The 19,241-nt window shown below is 44.2% G+C and overlaps 1 protein-coding gene across 1 annotated transcript; it reads right to left on the bottom strand.

The window, feature by feature from the left end:
• Positions 1 to 9,514: 9,514 nt before the first annotated feature.
• Positions 9,515 to 18,004, bottom strand: ARSI (arylsulfatase family member I). Its single transcript, XM_073567985.1, has 3 exons — positions 17,870 to 18,004; positions 16,835 to 17,177; positions 9,515 to 11,811 (listed from the first exon to the last, which is right to left on the bottom strand). Exons 2-3 carry the CDS (start codon positions 17,152 to 17,154, stop codon positions 10,404 to 10,406), a joined length of 1,728 nt encoding a protein of 575 aa, XP_073424086.1. The 5' UTR covers positions 17,155 to 17,177; positions 17,870 to 18,004; the 3' UTR covers positions 9,515 to 10,403.
• Between the last annotated feature and the right edge of the window lie 1,237 nt (positions 18,005 to 19,241).

Genomic DNA, 19,241 nt, shown 5'->3' with positions numbered 1-19,241 from the left:
CCAATCAGCGGCCCGCGATTTCGATTACAGACAGACACGATAAGGTGTTTATATATATAGATTTTTTGCAATATATTGTTGCAGGTCGTCTCTTATAATGCCCTCAAAAATTTAGCACACCTCTGACCGGACAGTAATTGCCTGGATCCACCATATTACATTTCTTAAATATCGGTGCCACGGCAGCCATCCTTCAATCCTCTGGCACCGATCCTGTTACAAGAAATTCTAAGTAAATGAGATACATCGGTCTGTCAATTACCAAGCTCAACTCCTTCACTATCCATGGATGAATGTCATCTAGCCCAGGGGCTTTGTCAATATATAATTTGGTCAGGCGCAGCCATACCTCTAGTTATATTGGGTGGTGAACCTTGCTTTCTGGCTTGCTGAATGATACCCGGCATACACAGTTCATTGGTGAACACGGATGAAAAGTACATGTTTAATATCTCAGCTTTCTCTTTGCCCTGTACTATTACTATGATTTTCTTTTAAGAGACTGATGCCACCAGATTTTTTCTTGTCACCACGCCCTCGGTAGTATGCATAAACTGGCTCTCAGAGAAGAAACCAAATGATAGAAACATATCAATCAGGTTTATTTATAGTCATCCAAAATGGAGACACAATACTTTTCCCACATTGTGGTTTCTTTAGTGTCTCTGAGCTCTTGGCTCACACACCTCCCAAATGCTGTCATTGCACCTTTCTCTTACTCTGGGCCTCAGTGAGACTCACGCTCAGAAAAATGACTTCCTGGCATTCTCACTCAAATCAGGCCTTCTCACCCCACTGGCATCTCCTGAAAGTCACAATGGGACTTCGCCCACCTGTCACTCAGTCTCTGCGCAGTCTTTTCTCGGTCTCCGGATGGTCCTTTCCTGGGTTCCTGTCTCAAACCAGTAGTAGTAGGCTCTCAGGTTACACATCCCTCCTAGTGCCTTCCACTGCCTGTTCAACTGCTACAAGACCTTGACTCTCAGTATAGCTGTCCACAGTATAGGAACTACATCACTCCTGAGATATGGTCTGTATCTCTGTGTTGTCCTATACTATGGGCATAACATTGTCTCTCAACTCTGCTTACCCAGATTTTGGCTGTTTCTTCAAGCAGCAAGAACTCACCCTCCATTACCGACACTGATTTCTGCTCTTCTCTGGAAAGCCACTGCCTCTTCTCCTTTATGGGTGATGGGATTCATACACCTGGGACAGTCACAGAGACGATCTTCCCCTCTTCCCTCTGTAGAGTCGTAGGCCGGACTGGGGGGTGGTCCCTCTCTATACCGCGCAGGGACAAAACAGACACCAGATGAAGGCAATTTTCAGGTGCAACAGGTCCAAGTTTATTTTGCGCCGTCCGTCTGACGGCCTCAGCAATACACCGCTATCCCTTTTCTCGGCCCGCCGTTTCCAGGCCCCGTTACACACACACCGTACTTTTCACCAGAGACGTAATTATACGCACCGTCCCTTTTTCAACTCAACGACACTCCTGATAGCTCAGTCACTGTGGCCGCCTTAGGCCTGTACACCAACAGCAATTTTACTGGTCAGTTGCCATCCTTAATTCGGTGTGCTTTCCCCCGGGGCCTCGTCTGTATTTTGGTACTTCATGTCAGGACCACCCCTCTGACTTTCCCTCTCCTCAGTCCCCTGGTTTGGCTCTCCTCACAGCACTCCAACTGTCACAGACTTCTTGTCTCTTGAGCTCCTCCCGGGGACGGGAACTTTCTGGAACCCTCCTGTCAAATTTATAACCTTCCCAGTTCCCTGTAACTCCGCCCCCATGACTAACGGTTTCTAAAGCCCTAAGCTGCTGTTAAAATCCTGCACTCACACTCCTCCCTGCCATCTAGTGGTCAACCCAAGGTAATGCACTTCACATACGTGTTTCTAGCTGTTTCTTTCTGTCAAAGTGTGCAAACCGTCCCTTCATCTTACTAACAAGTCAGTCCGTCAGGTCACCTTCCCTACACTCTCCTTCCTTTGTCTATTGTCGTCCTCGACAATTGTAGTCCCTGCCTTCGTCGTTCTGAAACTTCCCCTACTTTCTGTTGTCGGACCGGTGGTTGGACCATACCCACCATCTGCGGGGGCCGAACCAAACCGGGAGCACCTTGCTCCGAGCAGCCTACCGCCACTCGCCAGCGCGCGCACCACATGACAACTCCTTTCAAATTGGGCCAGGTAAACCCGGATTCTCTCTACAGCGTGTACTTTCCCCTACTCTCCCCTTCTGTCACCTTCCACTATCCGGTCCGCCATGATCGAGGTCTTACTCCTACCAGATCATTATCAGCGTCCGTCTATTCTACTGGGGTGTCCGTAATGTAAGGGACCTGCTTTGGGACTACCGTCTGTTTCCGTTTCTTCCATCTCTTTGTCTTTCCTTCAATAACAAGTCATGGTCAGCATCTTGGTCACACAGACCCTCTCTGCTCGTAGACCCCTTTGGTCTCACACTTCCTTCGGTCACCCAGACCTTCCCGTACCCGGAGCTGTCGCATTCTACTTTTGCATATTATACATCAGAACATTTTATAATAGCACAAGTACCCCTTCTTCTATATATTTTTAATTTACTATTTCTCGTTAAAACCAACATACAATAAAACAAAAACATAACAGGTTTTTCTCCCCCCCTTTTTTTATGCATCCCTGCCCTGTCAGGTAAACTAGCTTCAACACATAACAAAAACATTTCTCTTTAACCTGGACGCAAACTGTCCCAATTATCTGCATAACGATGCAGCGAATTCCCGACAGTCCAAGCCATCTTCTGGTGGCCAGTAGCAAGGGGAGCCCCACAGCCGTGGAGCTCCCAGGATGCAGAGGAGTGTCTTTAGAGTCCTTTCTACGGGGGTTCGTGTTCCTCAGGTTAAGCGAGTACGGCTACCGCGTAGTAGCCGCGGGGACAATATTCCTTGTAATAAGACACCAAGTCCCCCTCTTGCAAGGCCCAGCCATGGCGGATCGATGCCACATTGATGTACACTTTCTGGCCAGTCGCAAAGTCTCGGATAAAGCCATACCCCTTGGGTATATTAGTGTATACAAGCCGTCCCAAGGATCGTGCAGCTGCCATGCCAGCCTCTCCCTTTGCATGGAGCAGGTTCCATATTTCCTGCTCCCTGGCTTTTTTCTTCTTAATAACCTCCGCAACCCAAACAGAGGGTCCGGAGTAGGCCCCGAAGTCCGGTAGGCGGGACTCAGCCGGGGGTGAAAGCGGGGCAGAGGCAGTCATTGATGTCAGCGGCCCAGCAGCCGCTGAGGCCGGGCGGCAGATAGGGGCAGCCGTAGTTCCTGCAGATTGGGCCGCAGGGCCTGACAAGCAGGCCGCAGCCAACTCCGGCATCGACATAGACGGGGCTGTGGGATAGGCCGCACCCGGAGCTGTAGACGGGGGCGGAATGGTGGCCGGTTTCGGGGATGTGGTCGCTACAGGCAGGGGGAACGCATCAGCGCCTTCCGCGGACAGACTCCGCACTGGTGACACCGGGCGGGGTGGCTCGGGGACGGGAGCAGGGCCCTTACTCAGCTCAGCGTAAACCATAGGGCCCTCCGCAGCGATGCCTTCAGGAACACAGTAGGCCGCGTGCGGCGACTGAGTGGTGGGGGCCGCCTGCGGAGCCACCAGGGGAACCGGGGGAACTCTCACCTTCCCCTGCGCGGCTTCCGCCATAACTTCCCGCGGCTCCTCCCGCAGTCTCCGTCCTTCACCCCGCCGTCCGGCGGGGCTAGCCTCCAGGCTCAGGGGTTCCACGGGGAGGGTCTCTGCTGTCAACGTTGGCGGCCGCTTCCGCGGGACCAGCAATTTCTCTGCTTCTACGCCCACGATCCAGATGTCTGCCCGTGACTCCGAGGGATAAGTCTTCCAGCGAGGCGCGATCTCCCGATGCCATCGCCACTCCAGGCGCCCGATGCCTCGACAACCACAGCGTTGCATCCCGTCCGGTGGGCAACAATCAAATGGCGCCAAGCAGCTGCAGGCAATCTTTCCTCGGTGCCACTCCCTCTGCTGGGTGGGGCGATGGCTGGCTTTTCCACCCAGCGGCCTGGGTCCAGTATGTGGGAGCTTCGGCCTCCCGGTACATATCGCTTCCCCCAGGGGTACGTTGGAGGGGGTCCCAGTCCATCCAGAACGACTGCAAACACCCGGACCTCTCTCCTGCGTTGGAGTAACACCACCATCTTGCAAAGAACCTGGTACCACCCCGGATCCTCTGCCAGCACTGCAGATCCGCCACAGCGTTCCCAATTTGTAATCCACAGGTTAGCAATTTGTACTCCACAAGTGTTTATAATCCAAACAGAACAGTCCAAGTCCTTATTCATTCTTCAGAGGCAGGCCTGCCGCGGAGGGTGTCGTATTAGCAGCGGCGATCCTGCCGACTACGCCAAGTGTAGAGTCGTAGGCCGGACTGGGGGGTGGTCCCTCTGTATACTGCGCAGTGACAAAACAGACACCAGATGGAGGCAATTTTCGGGTGCAACAGGACCAAGTTTATTTTGCGCCGTCCGTCTAACGGCCTCAGCAATACACTGATATCCCTTTTCTCGGCCCTCCGTTTCCAGGCCCCGTTACACACACACCGTACTTTTCACCAGATACATAATTATACGCACCGTCCCTTTTTCAACTCAACGACACTCCTGATGGCTCAGTCACTGTGGCCGCCTTAGGCCTGTACACCAACAGCAATTGTACTGGTCAGTTGCCATCCTTAATTCGGTGTGCTTTCCCCCGGGGCCTCGTTTGTATTGCGGTACTTCGTGTCAGGACCACCCCCTGACTTTCCCTCTCCTCAGTCCCCTGGTTTGGCTCTCCTCACAGCACTCCAACTGTCACAAACTTCTTGTCTCTTGAGCTCCTCCCGGGGACTGGAACTTTCTAGAACCCTCCTGTCAAATTTATAACCTTCCCGGTTCCCTGTAACTCTGCCTCCCATGACTAACGGTTTCTAAAGCCCTAAGCTGCTGTTAAAATCCTGCACTCACACTCCTCCCTGCCATCTAGTGGTCAACCCAAGGTAATGCACTTCACATACATGTTTCTAGCTGTTTCTTTCTGTCAAAGTGTGCAAACCGTCCCTTCATCTTACTAACAAGTCAGTCCGTCAGGTCACCTTCCCTACACTCCTGTAACCTGGTGCAGCACAGAGTTCAAGATATTTCACCTGTTTATTTGTCAACCACTCCTGTAACATGGCTCTTGCTCACTACACAGGGCCTCTACCACTGACAAAGGCTGAAAGGAAGCGAGCTCAAAAAAAAGGAACAGCGGAAAGTACCTGCCTGCTCGAACCGGCACTGTCTCAGACCGGCCATCGACCACTCCTATCGGTGATGCAGCTGCTCTTTGTCTACAAAGCAGCTCTTCCTCTACTGGACTATGGGGGGTGACTGCCGATGTCAAGCTGACTGACAGCTGGCTTCCAGCAGTGAGGAGCCGGCTGTCAATCAGCATGATGTTGGCAGTCACACCCCATCAACAGAGAAGAGCAGAAGAGTGGATGAGAAGCCACTACCCTGTTGACATGATGTCAGGGGAAGCAGCTGAATTGCCTGCAAGAGCGGTATGTGGCACAACAAGTAGGTAGTTAGCAGCTACCTGCTGTTAGTTCTTCGGCCAATAGTGAAAAAATTTAATAGTCCTGTATAGCCTCTTTAACACATAGACAAGCACACTGAATATAAGTCCATGTGAAGATTAGAAACACACAAAATTTCACAGGTTATCGTCTTCCTCTGGCATAAGAAATACTCTTTTGACATATAGCATTTCCTAAATATTTCTCCAAAACATTGGCTGAAAAAGTCATAAGAACATAGTCTAGGCATTGTATAGTACAGCATATTATTTTTGCACTGTCTAATGGTGGCTTTGTTGTTATATAGGCAATTTTTTAGAAATGTTTTGGGGGCACCATATTGTGTCATTTTAAGTGGGGGCAATGTATTGTAAGTTTATTTGTACACTAGATGACAGCGCGCCACACATGGCAGGAGGGGCAGCAACAGACATTATCACACAATATACCCCTCTATTTAAAGTGGTTGTCCAGGACTTTTAACATTGAAGGCTTATCTTTATAATAGGTCAACAATGTTTGATCGGTGCGACACCCAGCACCCCCCGTCGATCAGCTGCTCAGTTATCTACACAGCACAGCTTCCTCTACTGTACAGAGACCAGGGACGGGTACGGCACATCCCCCAGCTATTCAAGGAGGTGCATGTCCAGTACCCGACCGCAGCCACTATTCCATCAACAGAGCTGTGCAGCTCCTTATCTGGCCAGTTCCGGCCAACACCGGGAACAGTTGATCAGCTGCAATGTCAGTTGTTGCACCCCCAACGATTACACATTGGTGACCTATCCTTAGGATAGGTTAACGTTAAAGTCCTGGACAACCAATTTAAAGGGGACCTGTCAGTTCTACTGATGAAACGGTTTTAGTAAATATGTGCACGAACAATACTGAAGCCCAGAAAAACTGGGTGTTACCACTGCTGCTGTCAACAGGGTGTATCACTACAAAATTTGATACGGTCACCACTCACTGGGTAGTGTCAAAGAATTTGGGGGCAATGACGGGGTAATGGTAACACCCAATTGTAAATCTGTTCCTACATTTCCAGAAGGAATAACAGAAGGAAAGACATAATATAGATTTCCAAGAAAAGATGCTCCAGAATGGGGAATACACATAATAAAAGAAAAAAAAACAACATTTTAAGCGATATGGCAATTTGGGGTCAAATACCAGTAAGAACCAAGTAGAAAAAACCCCTAAAAAATAACTTTTAATGCAGTTCACTTAAAGTATATGTTAGTACTATATATATAAAAACTCTTTAAGAAAAGGTGACTAAAGATGGATTAGTTATAATATCAGGAATATACAAAAGGCTAAATGTCCATAATAGACCCTATCGAACTGTTCACCTACCTGATTGCAGAGGTTGGCATCCTAAACAGTTGACATGGCGGCCCCACTCAACGTCAGCAGTCACACTGAACAAAGGGGTGCTGATTTAGTGCTTAACTAGGTGTCACGGAAATTGAGGAAAAGTTGGACACAATGCTAAAGCCTCTCATTCATTCTCAGGATCGGTGGGGGTATCAATAGTCGGACACCCTTTAAAGGGATTTTACAGAATTAGAAAAATATGGTGGCCCGAATATTAGTATCCTCACCGGTCCTGAGAATGAATGAGAGACTTCAGCGCTGTGTCCAAAATCTTTTTCCAAAAACAGCTCCACCTCTGTCTACAGGTATTTTTTGATTTCACAACTCAGCTCCAGTAAGCTGATTTAGGCACAGCTGCAATACCACATACAACCTGTAAACAAGAATGGCGCTATTTTTTATTAAGAAGGCAGCCATGTTTGGCTAACCAATCCCTTAGAGTGCATACAAGTAGGGACGTTTTTGGGGCTTTTTCTATGATTGGGGATGTCATTGTTAAAACCAGTGTTAGCAACTATGTTCACATCACCAACACTTTCCACACATGGTGTGACTGTAGAACATTTTTATATGATGAAACAAGCTGATGCTTTTATTATTTCATCTCAGTTTTTATTAACAATCCAGAGTGTAAAAGGATTTGCTTTTCCATTAAATTGCCATGTCAAAGGCATTTCTAAAGTTCCACATAACGCTTGATAAATCATCTTCCTACTTGAATGAGTCACCTTTCTTTTACAGCCTTCAGGCTCTTAGAAATCTAACTATATTGCACAAACCTCTTTTTCCATGGTTTTATAAATGTCAACATTAAAATTTTTGGACAAACCAAGACAAAACAGGGTCACCAGATGAGAGGTTGTCTAATGCTTGAATTTTATGGAGGCAGTTTTTTGGCTTTCCAGCAAGGTGAGGTATGAGTGCCGAAAATCCTAACTTAGTTATTACTAATGATATTGTACTGGTCATCATTAGACAAATTCATGTCAGTCATTGGTAGGACGAGACTCGTGGAGGAATTCTTCAAAGTCTGACACCTCTTGGGAATAAAAGTTGAGAATTATTGAGCAAAACCTAATTGGTAAAAAAAATGCAACTTTTGATATGTTTACAACTTAGATTTCAACTTGTGTCCATGATTTTAGGTGCGTGATTGGCTTATGAAAAAGGGCACTCTTGGAGAATTATCTAGTAAGTATATTGCACTTAGGAGATTGTATAAAATATTTCCCCTCTGTCATTTAAAGGTTTTATCGAGCAGACATATTTGATGACTTACGTGCAGGATGAGTCATCAATAGTAGATTGATGGATTTCCAACACCCGTCGGTGACCCCACTGAACAGGTGTTTTTTTGGCTCCAGCCAGAGGCCAGATATAAAAAATTCGAACGGAGCTCTTCAGCGTAACTTTATTCAAAGTGTAGCAGCCGCTGCTGACCGGTGTCGGCTACTCCAGCTATATGAAAGAATAAGAGCTGTGCTTCAGTGCCTAGCCACATCCAGCAGCAGTGTTTTGTAGTGCCCAGCAACAGCCAGCAGCAGTGTTTATTAGCGCCCAGCAACAGCTGGCAGCAGTGTTTAGTAGCTCTGTTCAAAGCTTCCACATCAAGCAGCCACTAGAGCAAACAACAGCTGATTGCTGGGGGTGCTGCAGTGCGGACCAGCATCAATCTACTATTGATGTACATCCTGTACATAGGCTGTCAAATACATTTACCAGGGCAACCACTTTAATTTAAGATTTATATAAAGAAACTGCCGAACCGTACCAATTATTTAAACTTTGCTCTCTTCCTTTGGATGACTTTTATCAAAATATGCCGACATTCTAAAACTTGTTCCTTGAAACCCTTTCCATCTTTTAGCATAGGGCAGGCTAACCTTTGAGAATGTCCTTTACTCCTTTTTCACTTAATGATCAAATATCTGTGGAAATGAGTTGGGTTCTAGTGTATAACTATATCCTCCTCATTTTTTAATTCTTTTGACAATTTTGCCCTTCTTCATCCCTCTCATTCCTTCAACCATTTTCTTTAGACCTTGATGTGACCACTAGACACTTATTCAACCACTTGAGTCTTCAATTTATTGACCATCCTTTATAGACTTAAACTTGGCAACCAAATCCTTGTTTACTTCTTCAATCTTTGACCCTATGAACATCTTCTATACAACTTGACTTTGCAATTACATCCGTCTTTATAGGTTTCTAACTTTGATTTCTTGACTTATCAAACTTGACTAATGGATGACCACATGTCATAGCTGCCTAGCTGCTATATTTCTGAAATTTTGGGCTTTGGATACCAGTCCAGTCTGTGATGTGCAATGATATTCAACAAAACCTTACTTCTGTACCTCTGTACCCTACTGCAACCATCACCTAAGATAATATTATACTGTATTTCTCAAACCAACATAGCCATGAGTTTAACATCTTGGTTTGTCCAGACTTTCCTGTTTTATGTAACTGTAGATATCAAAAGAACAGTCTCGTAGCCCACCACTTGATAATAAATTTGTTAAGTCACATTTTGAAACATTTAATTTTTTATTTGTCATCTATCTGCAATGGAGAAGGCCTTTTTGTTGGCTGTCCTAAGACCAGTCATCGTCTGTTGAACGTCTTGACAAAGATACAGTAAAACAGTAGCTTGGTAGATACTTCCTGTGCTTCAGATATGAAAATCTTAGCATACGGTCACGTCACTTCGAGGTTCAGAATAATAACCTCACTACAAAAATTACCTCTTTGAGAAGAATATCCTTCTCTTGATCATATTTTCTATAATTTAGTTTTCAATTCCCCTATCTCCTATATATATTGGCCCTTTTCCTTTGAGAGGACCACCTTTCCAGAAGACCAATTTTCCAAATTTTGGGAATTTGTCTCAAGAAGGTTTTAGTATAAATATATTTGTAAAAATGGATTCTTTCTGACAGAATCAAAAATATTCATGAACAGGAAGTTTAATGGCTAGACCGCCATCTTCTTAATCTAAGAAGTGCCACAGTAAATACTGCCTATAATTAAAAAAAAATTAATATATATTATGTCCGTGATTTAATTAATCTTGAAAAATGCATGACTATAAATTGTCTTTAAGGCTCTGGAAGTCGTCCAAAATAAGTAAATGTTCCCTTTAATATTTAGAATGTGCCTGATTACATTTCAACCATATAAAAGTGTCGTCTGTATAATCCATTTGGATTACATGTCCAGTCTTTGAATTTCTTCTGACTATTCAGAATTGTGTATGATGCCTTCATAAGTGCTATATCCAGTTTCTTTGGACTTGTAGTGCCCTTTGAGCCTTGTAGAGTTCTGCACTGTATGGTCCATTTGTAATTAATCCAATGTAAATTGTGCTACAAGAAACAGTTTGAAAACAAGGCCAAAAATATTTTCTTCATTTTTTTTTCAGATGCGATTAGACATAAGACGTGTGTTCAGCTTTCGAAAGAAAGTTTTTAACTTGCAAATCTTGCATTTTTTCTTTTTATTTGTGCTCTTTAAATGTCCTCCTCTGATCCAGTTTTCATCGTCCTCATCATCTTCTTCGCTAGCCCATGGTCCCCAGGCACCACCGTTGAGTTCTGGATTACCCCTCGGGTCCTCATTAGGATACCGCACTGGAATTGCACTACGGTTATAAAAAGCCAAGCGTGTCAGTAATTCCTTCACCACATCTGGTTTCTGTGCAGACAGGTCATGACGTTCGTAAGGATCTGCTGTGATGTTGAAGAGCCATACAGACTTACGAGCTCCGTCAGTATGACGTTCTAAATTCCACCAGGTTCCTGGGAAGTTGGTGAGGGTCTGAGGTGGAATCCAATCACTATAACCGGGATCTCCTGTTATCAACTTAAAGTCTTTGACTCTTATAGAGGCTTGAATAGCAGTATTCCACACACCTTGACCCTCTTCCATGGACCCAGTTTTGGCAAGATTATACAAAGGGTCAATATTGTGCAGAATTTCAGTCCGAGATGATTCCTTTCCTTCACTGATTGATGGCCACATATCATAACCATCTAGTCCCTCTGTGTCTGAAATATTTCCTCCTCCCAATTTTACTATTGTTGGATACCAGTCTGTTATGTGCATTAACGTCCTACTAGTCCTTCTTTTCTTCTTGATCAAGGGGCTATGGACGAAACCCAAGCTTCTTATACCTCCCTCCCAATATGTTCCTTTGCGGCCCCTTAAAGGCCAATTACTTCCACCAGAGAATGTTTGACCTCCATTGTCCGATGAAAAAATTATAACACTGTTGTCATAGTAACCATACTTTTTCAAAGCCCGAGTGATGTTTTTTACAGCTGCATCCATACAAGTTACCATGGCAGCATACTTTCGCCTTGCTACGTTGCCCATATTCCTATATTGATATATATACTCCCGAGGGGACTGAAGGGGAGTGTGCACCGCCTGGAAAGATATGTATATAAATATTGGCTGTTGTGGGTTATGAGCTGCCAAGATATGGCTTACACGTTGGGAGTAGAGAAGTGTGGAGTACTTGCCAGCAAGATCCCACGCTACATTCTCCCCCTCATGTAAATCAAAGCCACATACTCCCGGTCCATCACAGTTATCATAAGTGTAATAGTCCACATTGCCGGTCAAAGAGCCAAGAAAGGTGTCAAAGCCCCGTCTTGTTGGGAGACATTCTTTTTTATAGAAACCCAGGTGCCACTTTCCCACCATGTGTGTTGCATAACCAGCTTCTTGTAGCTTCTGAGGCAGTGTGACCTGATGAAGGGGCAAACAATTAGCTTGCCGTGGACGAATGATGGAGTGTTGTAAACCAGTGTGGATCTGATACCTAGGAAATAAAAAGAAAAGGACAATGAGAATGTGTACTTGGGAAGATTGACTGTACAGAAAACAGTGGGTGAAAAAGGTCAATAACATTGGGTAATAAGTGAATGAATCAAAATTATTTCAACAAGCCGGATACAAATTTCATAGATCTAATGATAATAATGGACTACATCTCAGGTGGCTTTACAATGTCTTCTTAAATATGGAAAACCACAAGAGGTTTACATGAACATCTGTAAATATATGAAAAGAAGAATGGACAATTCTTACATCCCTTTATGTCCTACAATAAGGTGTTGTCCGCTTTCTTGAAAGTGGATCCCAAACTTTGTAAAATACCTAAAATAAACTCAGAAGGTATTCACCCACCCTTGGTACACTGCCGGTTTTCTGCCGGTACTTCAGTCTCAATGTTTCGGCTGTAGAAGTGACATCACATAGCCAATCACGGAGTTCAACGGCCGAACCAAGGTTTACATCATGTGTCGCTGAGCACAGTGAACAATCTGCAACGCTCAGTGATTGGCTAGAGCAGTGACACACACTGTTTACGTGACATACCAACTACAACCAAAACACTGAGACCAGAGCATCGGCAAGAAATTGGCACTGGACCCAGAGAGGATGAGTACCTGCTGAGTTTGTTTCTTTAGATATTTTACAATGTTTGGGGCCCACTTTCCTAAAAGTGGACAACCCCTTTAAGGATGGAGGTGTGCTATGATCGGATACATCTTGGATGACATTGAGCTTTTTTATACTTCAAGCAAAGATTTTACTGATGGTTTTCATCTTGCATGGATGAGCTGTTACACATAGGAATGAGTCCTCAAATAGTTGTGATTCAATGCATCCATTATGATGACAAATAACTTTTCCAAACTTTTGGTTGCTAGAATGTTCTTGACATCCATATAATGGATTTTCCAGTACAAAAAAAGTAGCAATACAAATAAAGGTTTCTAGGTTGATAAAATAATAATTCTCCAGACTATGAAGTTCTCGCTGTTTTTAATAACATTGATTATTGATTTAAAGTAATCTTTGACCTTTTACATTTTTTTAAAGAATAATTCCTTTTTCCCCAGCTTTACAAGTCCCTCATTGAATACAAAATTGACCTTTTTTCTGGTGTATGATACAATCTGGGGCATTGCAGCTGTCGTTCTGGAACAGCTGGAGAGCGGGAAGTTGTCTATTCCTGGAGGAAAGTAATATAGTATTCACAGTAATGATTTACTGATATAATTTGTAGCCTCGTAAACCATCTGAATAAGCTATGGGGGCCTGGGTTTAAGCAAAATCCCCAAAAAATTATCATTGATCACAAAAGTGGGAATGTGCAACTACAAGTTCTGGAGTCATTCTGGGTCAGTGGGTACTGCTATATTTAAGTTTAGTTCCTATGTGCTGATGCTCCCTCTTTCTGGCTACTGAAGCCCAAAGAAATAGGGGGCAAACATTGATAAGTGACATCATCAGCCCTGGCCTGTCTAATACACAGCAATGACAGTTCTGGTTTCTAGGATCAGGCTCTAACACAGTCAAGAATGATGTGGTCTTGGGTGATGTCATCATTAGCCATGACATCACTAAGGGAGCATCCAGCCACTGGTGCAGGGTTGGACTGGCCCACCAGAGAACTGGAGGATTCTCCGGTGGGCCCACTCCCAGCCAGTAGCATGTCACTAATAGCGGCACACCGCTCAGCTGCTATGGGGGTCCCCAATGCCAGCGGGTGACAGGAGGCAGAAGCCGACTGCTGCGGCTAAACCTGTCCCTGCTGCTAAAGGAAAATGAGTAATCACTCGCTCCCTCGCCCCCATGGCATGGAGAGGGCTGAATATTCATTTCACTTTAATAGCAGGCTGCGGCTAACACTGCCCGCTATCAGGGCCGGCAGACCAGGTCCCCCGCTCCCCCAGGGGCCCCCAGCCCACGCGGCCGCTATGTGGCCGTAAGTCAGGGGCACCAGCGCCGCCCCCCCCGTGTGCGTCACATTCAATTATAACGGCATCATAGATGCCGATACAGTTGAAAGCAATAATGGAGGAACGAGCATCAGGTGACGCTCCCACTCCCATCACTCCCCTCTGCCTCTGACACAGCACGTGCACGATGACATCACTTCATCGCAAACCCACTGTGCGTCTGGCAGATGGCAGTGAGTGCAGCTGCTGATATCGGAAAGGAGCCGGAATCAGCGTGGGAGCCAGGAGGAGAGATGAGTGTTGTGGTTTTTTTTATATACATATCAGTGAGTCCTGGTTGCATTATACACTATGAGGAGGGTAGCATGATACCCTATGAGGAAGGCAGCATGATACCCTATGAAGGGAGTACATTATACCCTATGAGGGGGGCAGCATGATACTCTATGGGGGAGTTGCATTATACCCTATGAAGGGGCAGCATGATACTCTATGGGGGAGCTGCATTATACCCTATGAGGAGGGTAGCATGATACCCTATGAGGAAGGCAGCATGATACCCTATGAAGGGAGTACATTATACCCTATGAGGGGGGCAGCATGATACTCTATGGGGGAGTTGCATTATACCCTATGAAGGGGCAGCATGATACTCTATGGGGGAGCTGCATTATACCCTATGAGGGGGGGCAGCATGATACCCTATGAAGCAGGCAGCATGATACCCTATGAGGTGGGCAGCATGATATCCTATGAAGGGGTAGCATTATACCCTATGAGGGGGGGCATCTTTTTACCCTATGAGGGGGGCTGCATTATGCCCTGTGAGGGGGCTGCATTATACTCTGAGGTGGCAACATTATATTCTGTGAGGGGGCTACATTATACAACATGATGGGGGCTGCATTATACTCTATGAGGGGGATACATTATATTCTATGGGGGGCTGCATTATACCTTATGAGGGAGGTTGCATTATACTCTGATGGGGCTACATTTTATTCTGTGTGGGTGCTGTATTATACCCTATATAACTATCAAAGAAACCATGCCAGTCCAGTGATTATAACCATTGTCCCTGGACTGCCATGGTTTCTTTGATAGTTCAAACTGCCAGGATTCTCCAATACATGCATACTATTATGTGATCTACCCTTCATCTGATGATTTTGTCGCTTACTGTTTTTCTACCCAATATTATACTGTATACTTTTTCAACCATAAAAAATAGCTTTCGTCAAGTCCTACTTAGTACAGATTAAAGAATTGGTTCTGATTTAAGTAATTACAGAATGAAGTCTCCATATATTTTTATTATTGTGTCTCCAAGAGACAAAGATATCTGTATATAAGAGATAACAATCGTTCATGTAGAAAAAAGTGACTTCTAGTGCTTATTTTGGATCAGACAATGGGATCAGAAAGGGCGAAATCTAACAGCCCCATACAATAAGACCAATGTTGGCCAAACCCGTCAATATTGGCAAACTTGGTCTCGAGTCTAGTGTGTATAGAGCCTTGGAATCAGCTGGCAATTACGAATTTGTATGGAAATCCTTTTGGTCTTGGCGAGATAAGCCACCACCAGAGGAATCTGGCAGTGTCTCTCTCATAGAGAGCACTAGAGACGAGCTAAATGCTTATGTTTCTGAGGGAGTCAGGGAAAATAGAAGTCGGCGCACTCAACATTTGGTTGACAACTATCAATTGTTTATGAGGGGTTTAATATAGACAGCCTGTGTTAAGTTACCCATGCACGGAAGGACAAAGTTGATGAGATTGGCCCATTACAACAATTACGTAGGTTCACCGGGTAATCCTTAAAGGATTATTACGAAAAGATGAAGTTATCCCCTATCTGTAACAATGAGGACAACTTACTGAACCGCAGGGATCTGCACGAAAGGCCTTTGTTCCATCCATTGTCTCTGGGACTGATGAGTACAACGCTCGACTATATCCTGCAGTCCCATATGCAATAGATGGAACGGCGGTAGAGCATGCATATCTACGATCCATGATAGAATTACAACTATAGTATTTTGAACTGGAGATGTCACATGTGGTCTACTTGCTAGTAGAAAGTCCATGTGACCTCAAGGAACCTCCATTGATCGAATACGGAGCAAACCAACCAAACCATTGGATTTATAAAGGGAAAAGAGAAGATTCACTAAGTGATAGAGTAATACTGATAGCGTTTGACATTACATGAGATCCATTTGTCTTCTAGGGTCCTGAGGTTTAGTAGTTATGCAAAACACCAAGATGACAAATACAAGACGTTGGTGGAAATACTATGTTAAAAGGGACTTAATTTTATTCTTAGGGATGATTTCCTGTAAAATTATAATAAAACAAAGTTGTCCAAGTTATAATGACTTGGCCAGAGAGGACATCCCTTCTACTCTATGATCCAACTTTCTAATTGATAATTCTTCAATGTACAAGGACAAATATCTTAGTTTTCCACCATAACCTTGCTCGCGAGTCTTTTCGTCACCCAACGTTCAGCTCTCAGGTCAGCACATCCTATCATTCCTAGAACCAGGAAGTTAATCCCATGGGGAAAACAACATACGCAGTAGAAACTCTATACCTGAAGGCAAAATGGTCCTTGTAAACACCAAGAACTCAGAATCTATATTTTAATTTTTTTTAACCATTTAACCCATTCAGAGCACATTTAGTAAAACTGAAAAGATTACTGTGTGCAAAAGCTTGAGCATTTCTACACTCAGTCTGTACATTCCTCTATCCTCCATCAAAAGAGTTAATATCAAACTGGAAGAGGGCCAACGCAGTTCCTTTCTTGGCAAGGGCTGCTGGCTACACAAGTGATCTGTTGTTTACATATTCAGTAACTTTAGTCCCTCAGCAAATGACCCTCTAGGAAGTCTACTTCTGGCATTTGCCAACTGAATTTTCACGAGACCCGTGCATCATTTACATGGTGGCATAGGACTAGTAAAGTTTTCGAACGTTTCAAACTTTTGGAAGAATAGAATAATAATTCTAAATAATTAATCTACAGAAGTGCCTTGCACGAAACGGTAAATAACAATTATTTCCAAGATGATAACATTTTCTTACCTGCCAGTGATAAGTTGACTACGAGAGGGTGTACAGATAGGTTGGACATAATAGTTCTCCAGCTTGACCCCTTCAGCAGCTAACCTGTCTAGAGTTGGAGTTTGTATATCTGATCCATGGTACCCGATGTCATGGTAGCCTTGGTCATCCGTTAAGATAAATATAATATGTGGAGGTCTTAATGGAGCTGAAGCATGAAATTTAGATGGTTCATCACCAGGACTGTCCCCAAGTACTGTAGGCTTCATCCAGTCCCAAGACATGTAACCGAAACTTAAGAGGCTGACCAATGAAAATCCCGTTAGGGTTTGAACAGCCATACCTGGAGCTCCAACAACCACGGCTAGAAAAGAAATAGAAAAATCAAAGTCTAACAGCAAAATGTAGAATAAATAGCGGAAGTCCAAGTCCAAAACGAATAATCCAGTGTTCTTCAGAGTTCATTTAGTTCATTCAAATATCATGAATGGTTATTCTATAGTTCTTGCTGAATGAAAACAATTTTCTCAAAGAAATCATAGATAAGTCACGTGCAAAGATGTTCTGCGCTCGGAAGAACTTTTTGGATGGATGCCATCAACACGTGTCTAAGAGAGGTTCCTAACCTGAAGAATTCTGCAATTATTCACGTGTACAACTTGGTCACAACTAGAGCGAAGTTTGTACCCATGTCACGTATTCAGTCTCTTCCGTTCCTCGAAAGCGAAGATATTCTCACTGCACATGGGTTCGATGTTTCTGATTTTTCAGGAATCCTATGAAATCTGACTATGTGCAGGTTAAGTATTATCCTTAGTCTATTGACTAAAGGTTGATCTTGAAGTCTAAAGTGGCTTTTTTTTAATCCTAGATCTTGAGAATTCTATTTTTGAAGCTCCAGTCGATCCTACTTCTGTATCCTCCGGCTTCTCCACTATTGTAAAACTTTTTTTTTCTATTTAGTGAGTGAAGCAGAGCTGCCAAATGTATGGGATGAATGTGTTTCAAGGAAAGCAGGACTTTGGATGATTTCCCATGAGTTATCTGAATACTTACTCAGCCAGAGGAGGTAGACTCTCTTAAGACAGCAGCGAGAGAGGTGTCCAAGCAAATAAGTAGTAGTTGGAGCATCTGTTTGGATGTGGCAGGCACTGGCAGGTTTAAGGAGAGCTTCGCTCGGGATGCTGATCCCTCCCAGTTCCTCTACTCCAAAAGACAAGCTTTAAAAAAAAAAGTCAGCCTGGGACACTGCAGGGTCCTAGTGTGCTGCCTTTTTTTTCAATTTCACGAGAATATGCAGAGAAAAATCTATGCAGATATGGTCCAGTCTTATGTACTTTAGGCAAACGAAGGCAAATGTTCAAGATCACGAATGTCTTATTTTACAAGGTCAAGTAGTTATTGGGAGTTACTATAAGTCATTGCTTTACCATAGGAAGTTTCTACATGTAATTTATGACACTTTTAAAGACATCTGCTCTTTTATTGAGCATCGTGCTGAGATTCGGACAAGTGACATCTGCCAAGACGAACAGTCCTGACTAATTGGGGACACGTCCTATATTTAGTCTATGGTGATACAAGAAAACAGTTTTCATTTTCCTACATCTGGGTCACATTTTATTTCATTAGCTGGAGTTATTTGCTGCCACATTTCAGCCTGGCAGAGTTTTTCATACAGGAAACCGACAAGACACAACAAATATATTTCATTTGTCACCATAACGTAGAAATTCCCATGGACCAAATGCGAATTTGTGTCATATTAAAACTTGGCATTGGTCACTAGCTCCCCTCCTCCTGTAGGAATGAGAGTGACATGTTTACATCCTTAATAAATATCAGCTCTTTATCCATTACGGAATATGTGTCGCATCACGTCAGGAGATTTACTGAAAAAATGAGGCTAAGTCAAGTAGTACTGAGCCAAATTAATAAAAATGTAAAAAAAAAAAAAATAGCAAAAAAACAGCAGCACTCTTGTGCTTGGTATCTCGACTTAGCCCCTTCACTTGGATGGCGTTGATCTGGACTAGACAGAAAAAGAACATTTTTTGATTGTAAGTCAGCCCCTTTATCCTCACAAAAACCTACGGAGATTCCCAGTTGATATTTGAGGTTATGCCCCCACCTCCAACTGTTGGGCACTGGGGATAAGTGTCGCAACAACTACACGAGAACCCCGGAACCACGAGTAACAGCTGAAACAGCGCCGTCACCGGAGGTGAGTATAGGCTTTTTTATTTTATTGGGGGCAAACATTTAGATCAAGAAGAGGCTGTCCTACTAGTGGACATCAACTTTGACTCTTCGGTTGGAGATGATATATACTATATATGTCGTTATCCCTTATCACTGCTGTGGCCACTTCCACAGGCTCCCTGTGAATCCACCTCCCCACTCTCCTGGTGTGGTCATGTGGCACCAA

This window comes from Dendrobates tinctorius, unplaced genomic scaffold (assembly GCF_039654945.1).
Source record: "Dendrobates tinctorius isolate UK_male_01 unplaced genomic scaffold, ASM3965494v1 ptg000020l, whole genome shotgun sequence".
NCBI lineage: Eukaryota > Metazoa > Chordata > Amphibia > Anura > Dendrobatidae > Dendrobates > Dendrobates tinctorius.
This window is presented reverse-complemented; position numbering and strand designations above follow the sequence as displayed.